Source organism: Rhagoletis pomonella, unplaced genomic scaffold (assembly GCF_013731165.1).
Source record: "Rhagoletis pomonella isolate Grant_MI unplaced genomic scaffold, Rhpom_1.0 Rhpom_scaffold_00002, whole genome shotgun sequence".
NCBI lineage: Eukaryota > Metazoa > Arthropoda > Insecta > Diptera > Tephritidae > Rhagoletis > Rhagoletis pomonella.
The window spans coordinates 24,433,877-24,443,943 of record NW_023458556.1 but is presented as its reverse complement, the minus strand read 5'-3'; the positions used below and the strand labels follow the sequence as shown (position 1 = coordinate 24,443,943).

Sequence of the window (10,067 nt, the reverse complement as noted above, 5' to 3'; positions counted from 1 at the left end):
AAATTCCAAATTCGAAAAAACCGTTTTGTTTATTATTTTTTGATGTTGGTCGGGAACCGGGCTCGCAATCAGGCCCTGTAGCGCGCGTCACTAACCACTACACCGTAGCGACTGCATAAACGAAGGGTAGAGTTCTGGAAATCTTCAAAATAACTCCCGGAGCTCCGATCGTCGAGCCATTGATAAAAATAATACATTTAGGGGCAGCAGCTGACTTTATACTCCTTGCCAATCCATTTAACATATATATACTATAAGTAGCGTTCTTGACTCTGGCTCTACGCCACCATATTACAGCACAATACGTTATGATCGGCCTGACTAAAGCTGCACAGCACCGCAGCTGGCCTTAGATTCGAAGTCTTATTAAAACCTCGACGGCTGTTCGAAAACTTTGAGTTCTCGATTTACCCTCAGCTCCATGGGAGTTTTCTAAGTCCCCTTTTATATACATAGAGTGAACTTTAGATATTTTACGTTCGCGCAATGACCTCGGTTTTGGTCGCTAAGCACCGCAAGGTTGAGATTTTTTCATCCATCCATCAGAGATTTTTTTGACTAGGAAGCTTGTATGTGATCGAAGTACGTATTGCGTTTGTGTTAATAGGGATTCCTTTACTCCGTAAGAGAGACATACCGCTATGTGGTCATCCTCTTCCAACCTCTATCATCGGACAAAGGGCATCTTCCGCCTCAGTAGTCAAACATGTTAAAGAGTGGATTAATCTTATGCTTGGCATTTGCAACACGGTCAGATCCTGTGGCGAAGAGGAGTCAATGGAACATCTTATTACCACCTGTCCAACACTAGCTCACCATAGAGTCAAACTTTTAAACGACTACGCGCTTAGCGAAGTCAGCCTGATGCAAATTTCGCAACAGGGACTCATACAATTCCTCAACATATTAAACAACTAAAGTTCAGATATGGTAGCGGTGTAAGAGGCCTTTAGAGGTACCTTTAGATAACCATTTGTCGAATACCTCCTCAGCATCAGCAAAGGTTCCCGTTGTGCACTCATTGCTACCAGCCCCATTTGGATCTTTGTTACAGGGTCTTGCAGCGCTAATGAGTTCTAAGCGAGCCGTGTACCAAAAACTTTTATTCGGCTGTGTATTTTGACTGCGCACTCAAAGCCTTTTAATATGAAGCATGTCATACTTTTCCGGAGGAAGAAGTAACGTATTTGTTGTCACAGTCAAATTGCACTCAAAGCCTCGAATAAAGAATGTTGGTAAATATGTATCACTCTAAGCGCCAATGCACACGGGAGTACTTAAGAACATCTGCAAGCAGTCAGCCATCGAAACCATGGTCAGAAATATATATATATTTCGCTCAGCAATGACTGGGAGACATCCAGGGAAACGAATGGGCAAAACTCAGTTTCCCCACAATTTCAAAAGTTCTTGCTAGGTATTTGCTTTCATGGGGCAAATTGGAACGCAGGAAATTTGTAGGAAAACTTGACAGAAAAGCAGTTTTAAGATTTTTCAATGCCAGCGATTTTTTTTTGGTCTCCGCATTGCATTTTTTTTGGTTTTTAGGGAACGCATAAGAAAGAAAGTCTCCTGAAGAGAAGCAAAGTTTTCCAATCGAAAAATATTTATTTTCAAGAATTCTATACCATATCCACGAACATTGTTTTATTTTCATATAAAATACACGGAAAAAAATTGAACGGCTTGAGCTACCTCTAAATATTTTTTGATTTCGAAATAAAAAACAGGGGTATATTTTTCGATATGGAAAAATCCTAAGAGCATTAAAATTCCGACTTATTTTGTTTTTTTTTTTTAATGTGCTTTTGGACCATCCTAATGCACACTGACGAACAAAAGTATTAGCACAGAGAAGTTTTCGTATGAATGCCAAGTTTTTTATTCTAATATCTTTTCGTCAATTTTTTATAAAAATAAAGTTCACACTACAACAAAAAATATAAAAGTAAAATTTCTGAACTTTGTGCAAAACTTTCTAAACAGATATTTTAAAATTATTCTAAATATAAAAGTTTAGAGATTTTTTGTAAATGAAAAATTCCATGTCAACCGAATTATAACTGCAAGCAAAAATTGGTTTCTCAAATTTTTTATTATAAATTTTTGATTCGGTTTAATTGGAGTTTTTCACATATATTAGGGTAGTCCTTGAAAACACCAGCATCTATATTGTGTATGTATTTTGTTCTACGCACAGAATAGAGCCACCAACGAAAGTTTAAGAGATTAGGGTTTGAAAAAATTATTTTTTTTTTAAATCGCAACAAATTCACAAAATTTTTACTTGCAATATGACAAATATGACAAGTTATTAAAACTTATTTATATAAATTCATTAACTCGCTGAGTTAAAAATAGTCAAAGTCAAAATTTTGTTCAGAAAAAGCAACAAGAGATTTAGAAAAGCAGTTTAAGTTTTCGAACCCTGGCAGCGACGTCCAGTTGAGAATGCGATGGCGAAACGGTTTTTGTGTATCTGCCCTGCTTGTTCAAGAATAAGGTAGGACCATAAAACCAATTTTTAATCAAAGAGTGATTTCATATTTCATAAAAAATTGCTGACCACTCTATACATATGTACATATAACATAAACATTTCGATACATACATATCTACGTACTACTAGCCTGGTTCTAATTTGAGTATTTTCTGATTTGTATTTGCAGCTTTTAAATGATTGCAAATCTGAGTATCCGAGCACTCACCTTGGTGACACATTGTAAAATGTACCAACAACAAACATGATGTTTCTTGACTTCCTGATCTTCTCCACTGCCAATTCACAACGATCAGAAAGTCACGACGCAACGGCGACCGAGGGTGTGGAAGTGGCTGCGGCGGCAGCTACAACAATAGCCATTGACAAAATGACAACTGAAGGCAAACAAAGTGCGCAAACCGCAAACGAATTACAACAAAAGCAGCAACTAATTGTTGGCAACTTACTGACAACAGCCAACAAACAACAACCAATAAGCAACAACAAAAGTGCAAACCAACCAAGCGTCGAAGCGACGGTAAACGACGTAGACGGCAATGCAACGCACTGCTTTGTTGATAATAATAAAAGTCTAAGCGACAACAACAAAACATGCAGTCGTAGCAGCAACAGAAATGGGAGCTACAACGGAAATGCTTGCGGTGCCAGCAGGAGTAGTGCCGCTGATGATAGCAACCACTTTTGGCCGATTGTTGGCAGCGAAAATGAAAACGAAACGCTTCAGTGCACAATGCTGGCAGACATAGAAGTGGAAGCACCAACAGCAGCGGCATTTGAACCCATCGAATGCAATGGCGGGGAAGAATGCGTTGAGGCTGAAATTTTGTTGCGCCTAGGGAACGTTTACGGAATACAACGGGCAAGTGACGAAGTGGGATTAACAAAAACAAAAGAGAGTATGAGCAACGGGACAGCAATAATAACTGGCGAAGCAGCAGCAGCAGCAGCAGCAAAAGAAACAGTGAATAGTTTTGCATTGACAGGCCAGTTTAGCTTAGCGGAAATGGCAACGGCAACGAGTACAGTGACAACAACAGCGGACACAACATTTGGGTGGCTGCCATGGCTGCTGCACGGTGGTGGCATAGAGAGCAAAGCTGGCATGCCATTGCTGCGCACAGGTGGGAGAGCAGGCGCATGCGCTTTGGACGCGATACCATCGAGAACAACGACGATGATGGCGGCGTCGGCGTCGGCGGCGACGGAGGCAGCAATAATCACTGTGACGAGTGCGACTTGTGCTCTTGCCACAACAACAACAGCAACAGCAACAACAAAAACAAATACACTGTGCCATGCCACTGACCAGAATACAGGCAACCCATGGCAGTTAAGCTTTGACGACGACCAGTATGCCAGCGGCTGCATACAGCAAAGAGTCACCAACTTGAATGTGAGAACCGCAAGCGTGAGGGACGTGACGAAATCAACTTCGTCATCGATCGAAAACAATTCACCACAACGAGTAGCGTTTACGTGCACGAAGGACTATGCCACTACGAACGCCATTTTCCCCACAACACAACACATCGGCGCGACATGCCAACAGGCTGAGGACGTGACATCGGCAAAGGGTGACACAACAAAGTCCTTACAACAGCAACAACCAGCAGCTAGCGAAAGCCCCATCATCATCATCAATAGCAGCAGTAGCAGTGAAAGGAGCTGCGATGGCAGCGTGGTGAATGTGAAAGCACATAGAACAGCAGCCAGTCGAGCCAGCGGCGACCAACACGACGAGGACAACGACATACGAGTACGACGTGTGGCTGGAGCAGCAGCAGCAGCTGGAGCAGCTGAGACGAAATTTTTTTCAAACTATAGAAAAAATTGGAAAACTGTGAAAAATACCAAAGCAGCAAGCCAAGTCGGTGTTTTAGTGGATAACGGCACTGCAAGTGATTGTGAAAATTTATTGTGTAGTGAAATTCGACAAAAAGCCAGTGCTGATAACTGCTATTTATATAATTTTAAGGCCCTGAATGGTGAATGGTGTATCTGTGAAGCAGCAAATTTGTTGGCTGGCTGCGAAGACGACAGTGAGGTCAATAAAGGGGGTGGTGGCGACGGCGACGGTGTCGTTGGAAGCGCTGCTGTGCGCCTTGATGACGGTACCAGTAGAAGTACCAGCGCCAACGCCAGTGCCAGTGTCGATACCATAAAGGCCATTCATGAAAACATTGAAAAAGTAGAAGAAAGTAAAGTTGGTGAAAGTCGAAGTCGAAAGTGGTGTCAGGGGCAAGCGAATGAATGCGAACTTAGATTGAATACAATTGAAAACGTTGAAGAAAAGGAAAAAGGCTTTCAAGAGCCTATCGAACAAAAAACAGATACAGCTGGAAACGACGACGGAGGGCGCTACTTCGTCACAAACAGGCAGGCGGAGGCTGAAAAACTCCACAAGGGCCACTTTTCATGCGAATTGTCTACACTCGTGGCGACGAACGAGGCACAGCAACAAATAGAGAAAGAACAGCTGAAAGCAGAAAGTATAGCAAACACCAAAGAGATAAGTGAAATAAAAACGAAAGAAACGAAAAATCATAAAGGAAAAGAAGTAGAAAAACGAAACGACGAAGTAAGTGTAGCTGAGTATGAAAAATGCCCGCATCAATGCGACGTGATTTGCACAAATAAGCCTGCTCAGCAAATTTGTGGCAAACGACTCATCCCCCACACGCATCAAAGGCAGCCGAGGCAGGACCAGTCGCCAGCAGCGGAGAGCTACAGCAGCTGGGAGGTAGGCGCATATTTCAATTCAACGAATACGCAACGAGCGCAACGAATACATAATTCGCAACAGCAATTCACACAGCAGCAGCAGCAGCAGTCACTGCTAAAGCCCGATTACACGGCCGCCAATGTTGAGCTCGTTGAATATAGCAACGACAACGAATTAGTAACTAAAGTGATTGATGAAAACTCCACGCGGGGGCGACACAGTACAACAGACGAAGCCTTAGCGAGGCCACCGCTCCTAAGCGAGCAGGAGAGAGAAGAGTGCTGGCAAGAGGTTTCAGTCGGAAAAGCAACAGCAGCGAGCCAGTTTAGAGAGGGGCAAGAAGTAGCGCAAAATTGCAGCCCTGACTGTGAAGTTATTAATGAAAACAAGACTGCCTACGCGGCCAACCCTACTGCGGTCGTACACAGAGCCAGCCCCACTGCGAACGAAGTAGCGAGGACGCGTAAGCATAAATCGGCGATAGAAGCAAAAGAAAGCAGACAAAGCGACGCACAAGAAAGCAAAGAGGAAAAAGTAAGCGAAAATTGCAGAACGCGAGGAGAGCAGGAGTCGCAGAAAGAAGCATTTTTTAAGTGTACAAGTGCTCTTGGTGGTGGTGGTGGTGGTGTTGCTAATATAGGGCGGCGCAGCCACACCACTTGCGAGGCACCTGAAAGTGCAAGTAATCAAAGAGATAAGTGGGCAAAAGGAGGCGCTAACGACAACACATCAACACATCAAGCGGTCGAACAAGTGGCAAATGTTGCCATAGAAGCCAACGCCGAGAATGCAAAAGTGTTTAAAGAGGTAAGTGCGACAAGCACACAACGCACTTCAAGCTTAGCTAAAGCACCACAAAGTGAAAGTACCACACGACAACTGCGTCAGGGGTTGGAGCTTGGGCTGTATTGGGGCAATTTAGTTCAAGTTGCAACACAGCAGCAACAGCAAACTATTGACGAAGAAGTAGCAAAAACTATAACTGCACGTCGATTACCGCAGAAGCACACTCGAGAAAGTGCAGCACAAAAGGGGTCACAACAGCTGGATTCGCTAGTTGAATGCGAAAAATATGGGGAATGCGCTGATATAAAACCGCAACAGCTAGACAATACAAACCTAAGTGAGGCAGATAAACTACTTTTGAATAGGCAACACTTAGCCGAAGCGTGTACCCACTATAGCGCGGCGCACGTCGCACACGCAGCCCCCAAGGGAACGCTTAACGTGTCAGCACCATCATTAGCAGAGGGTGCCGTCGGTGGTAGAGACGAATTTGCGGCTAGTCAACGCTTGCAACGTTTGCAACAACATTTTCGTGGATTAGTATGCGTGACACGCAATCATTTTAAAGACGAGCACGAGCCCCAATATGACAACGGCAACTTTGGCCACGACGACGTGCATGCTAATGAAGTGAGCGCAGGGGAGGTAGAGCAGCAGAAATTACAGAAAAGCGATAGAGACTACTACGAGGGCGACGGCAACGGAGACGAAGTAGCTTGTTCATCAGACAAATTTTTCTATACGAAACGGCAGGCAGACGAAGCAGCGAAGTACGAAGAAGCCTTGAAAAGCAGTGAAAGCAAACACTTCGAAGGTAAGCTTGGTACTAAAGGTTGCTTGGCAGAGGGAGACGCATACGCGCGGCAAAGCGCTGACAGTCAGACGTCGCAGCAGATAATTGAAATACCAAAGGACAACAACAACAACACCGGCGGAGGAGGTCTAGTGGACCTAACGGAAGAAGAACAGGAGGCAGAAACTGTTGTTGTATTGCTCGATAGAGCAAAACCAGCAGCAAGAACAGCAAAAATAATAACAACAACACTTGCGGTTGGCCAAATCGCAGACAAAAGACGAAATTGCAGCAACAGTGGTGGCGTAAGGTCGCCACAGTGGATAATAGCAGCTACGACAAACGACAAAGGTGACTTAGGCGTTGAAAAGCCAAGTGCAATCCAATTAACAGCAGAAACTCGTTGCAACAGCAGCAGCGTTAAGTTAGCGGACAACAACAATAATCGGCGAAATAAAAATAGTAATTGTAATCAACAAAATAATTTCGAGAGAATCATCAACACTTTTAGACAACCGAGCAGCGAGTGCGCAGCAGCCACAGCGCAGGAATTCAACGAACCAAGTGAAAGTAACGAGCGCCTAGCGGAAGCAAGAGCAACAGCAGCTGGCGAGAGTACAACAGAGCGCCGCTCAATTGAATGCTGCGAAAAGCAACGAGCGGAGGCACTTGACTCGCTGCTAGCGACTAGTGATAGTGGTAAACTAACGGTACACAGTACAACCCCAACTGAGGTAGGAATAACTACAGTTAGTCAAGAAGATAAACCACCAGAAGAGGAAGAAAAGAAAGCGGAGGACGAGCAGAAGAGCGCGGCGACGAGAGGAGCAACAGCCACCCCAAAGCAAACAGCAAATTCGAATGCGACTGTGAATGCCAGCAGTATACAAAACGCTACAACAACAACAGCAACCATTGAGGCGCGAATAAACAATAACAAAAATCGCGTGGAAATACTTGAACAGCCAACGCGACATAAACAAAGTGGTGGTGGCATAGCAGGCGCATCGTCAGCGACGTCAACCCACAACGCAGAGTCACGCGAACTTGCACTGACCAACGCAACAGAGAATTCAACGGCTACAACAACAACAACTGTAGAAAGTTTTGCTAACTCAATAGTCAGTAATCGCCCTTTGAATCCAACGAAAACCGCAACATTTGCACAGGAACAGTGCCAACTTTTGAACTCACAGCCGGAAGCGCATTTAGAAGCGCCATCGCCATCGCCATCGCCATCTTCACCACCGCCACCACCACGTCCGCCACCGCCCAAAGCGGCTTTGAATTTTGGTCGGTTAAGCGCTTTTGTTGCCACAAAACCCTCAAGTGAACAACATTTTCCAGCGGCAACCGGACCGTTTTTGTACTGCAATCACGTCAGTAACAAAAACTGTTGTGTCTATAACCATTTGAGTCCCTACGTACCCCCCGCCATCTATCAGCCCATATACGAGTACGCGTTTTATCCGCTTGCGGGCAATTCGCTATACGAATTTGATGCGCGTCGATTGAGTGATATCATCGGTGGCGGATACGCAGCAACAACAACAACAACAACAACAACAAAATCAACACCAGCAGCAACACATCACTGTGTGCCATTGTCCGTTGTCGGTGTGGACACAAATCAAAATTTCGTACGCGACACAAAGAAGTGTGAATTCAATCGTATCGGCGGCGGCTGTGACGGCCAAGGTAGCAACGTCGCTTTAAAGCCGCTGAATTTGCTGAACGGTGGTGTTAGCGCGTTTGCAAATTCCGACGCCTTCGAATGTTACGACGAATTATTCGATGAAGTGTCTTCAATCGGTATTGACACAGACGTGTACGCGAATAGTGAGACCGCTGAAACAAATTCGATTTGTGATTGTGTGAATTGTGCGATTGAACAAAATGCAAATCAGTTGCTGAACAACAGCGACAACATTAACAGAAGCAACAACAACAACAACGAAAACGACATTAGTGTGTATAATTTGAAAAACGGTAAAAGCAATTACGTTCATTTAAATCAAAGTGTATCGGGCGCATCAGACGTGCCCGCACGCCCAATAAATTGTGTCACCACCGGCGACATCAACACCAAAGTATCTCTAAGTGCAACAAACGTGCGGACGCAAGTGTCCAATCGAAACCAAAAAATCGAAGACCCCAATCAAAGCCACAACCAAAGTTTAAATATTGTAAACACAGTCGCCGCTGCTGCCATCAACGCCACAAGCGCCGTTACAGCCGTCAAAATGCGTGAAGTGAACGGTCAGTTGCGCGGTCTGCTCAAAAAACCGAATCGTCCGCCGCCGGCGCGTAAAAATCGTGTCGTCTTCGATGAGACACGCAACGAATTCTTCGAGGCGGATTATATTATTTTGATACGTGAGGATTGCGCCTACGATGAGGAGGATGAAGAGCCGTGCACATGCGGCGAACACGAATTGGTGCGTTTGTGCTGTGAGGAGGGCTGCCAATGTAATTACTCCGCCACGGTGGCTGCGGGCGTTGGAGGCGGGGGAGGTGGTGTTGGTGGGCCCGGCGATGAAACACGCACACCGCAGGTAAGTCGGGACGACAATGAATTTACATGTACGATTTAAAAAAGCGAATAAGTGTTGTGTACTTACATACTATGTTTGTATATACATACATAGAAGGGTTTATTGAGCAATATATTTTGGTTGGATATAATCGAGACAAATCCCAAGGAAACCGTATAACAAGTATTTGCACTTAGATCCAAAATCTATAAGGCAACGGTACACAGGGCTATTGGTATTCACTTGAGTGACATTATCGTGATGCTTTCCATTTCCAGACAACCGGTCAGGTACGAGCATGATTTTTAATTTCGACCAAACTCAAATACATTGTTTGTTGGTCCAAATAATGAGAAACGTATTTTTTCTTTTGGATCGGAAAAATTTTTCGGCCGAATTAAACGCGATTTTGTTTTTCAGGCAAAAATCGATTATTCGAATTGACAGTGAGAATTTTTTTTTTAAATGCCCATAACTTTGTCAAAATTGAATAGATTCCAACAATGTTTTTACTCGAATGTCAGTAATTCTTGTCACTTCAAGATAGAGTGATATAATTATTGATTTTCATTATTTAAAATTTTTTATTTAACAATAAACAAAAAGTGCAAATTTTTTTTTTAATTTAATTTTTCAAAAAGTGTATTTTTTTTCTCTCAAACTTTTTTACCAGGTAAGAGACACTTTGAACTACAATCAACCCAAATCTCTAATAGCGAAGACTTTTTT

At 43.9% G+C, this 10,067-nt stretch overlaps 1 protein-coding gene across 1 annotated transcript in view; it reads left to right on the top strand.

Moving 5' to 3' along the window:
• The first annotated feature begins 2,747 nt into the window (after positions 1–2,747).
• The window catches only part of LOC118734500, an 81,101-nt gene continuing 73,781 nt past the window's right edge, over positions 2,748–10,067 (top strand). Inside the window, exon 1 of the mRNA XM_036464219.1 lies at positions 2,748–9,359. Within this exon, the coding sequence (XP_036320112.1) occupies positions 2,748–9,359 (6,612 nt within the window). The remainder of the gene's footprint in view (positions 9,360–10,067) is intronic.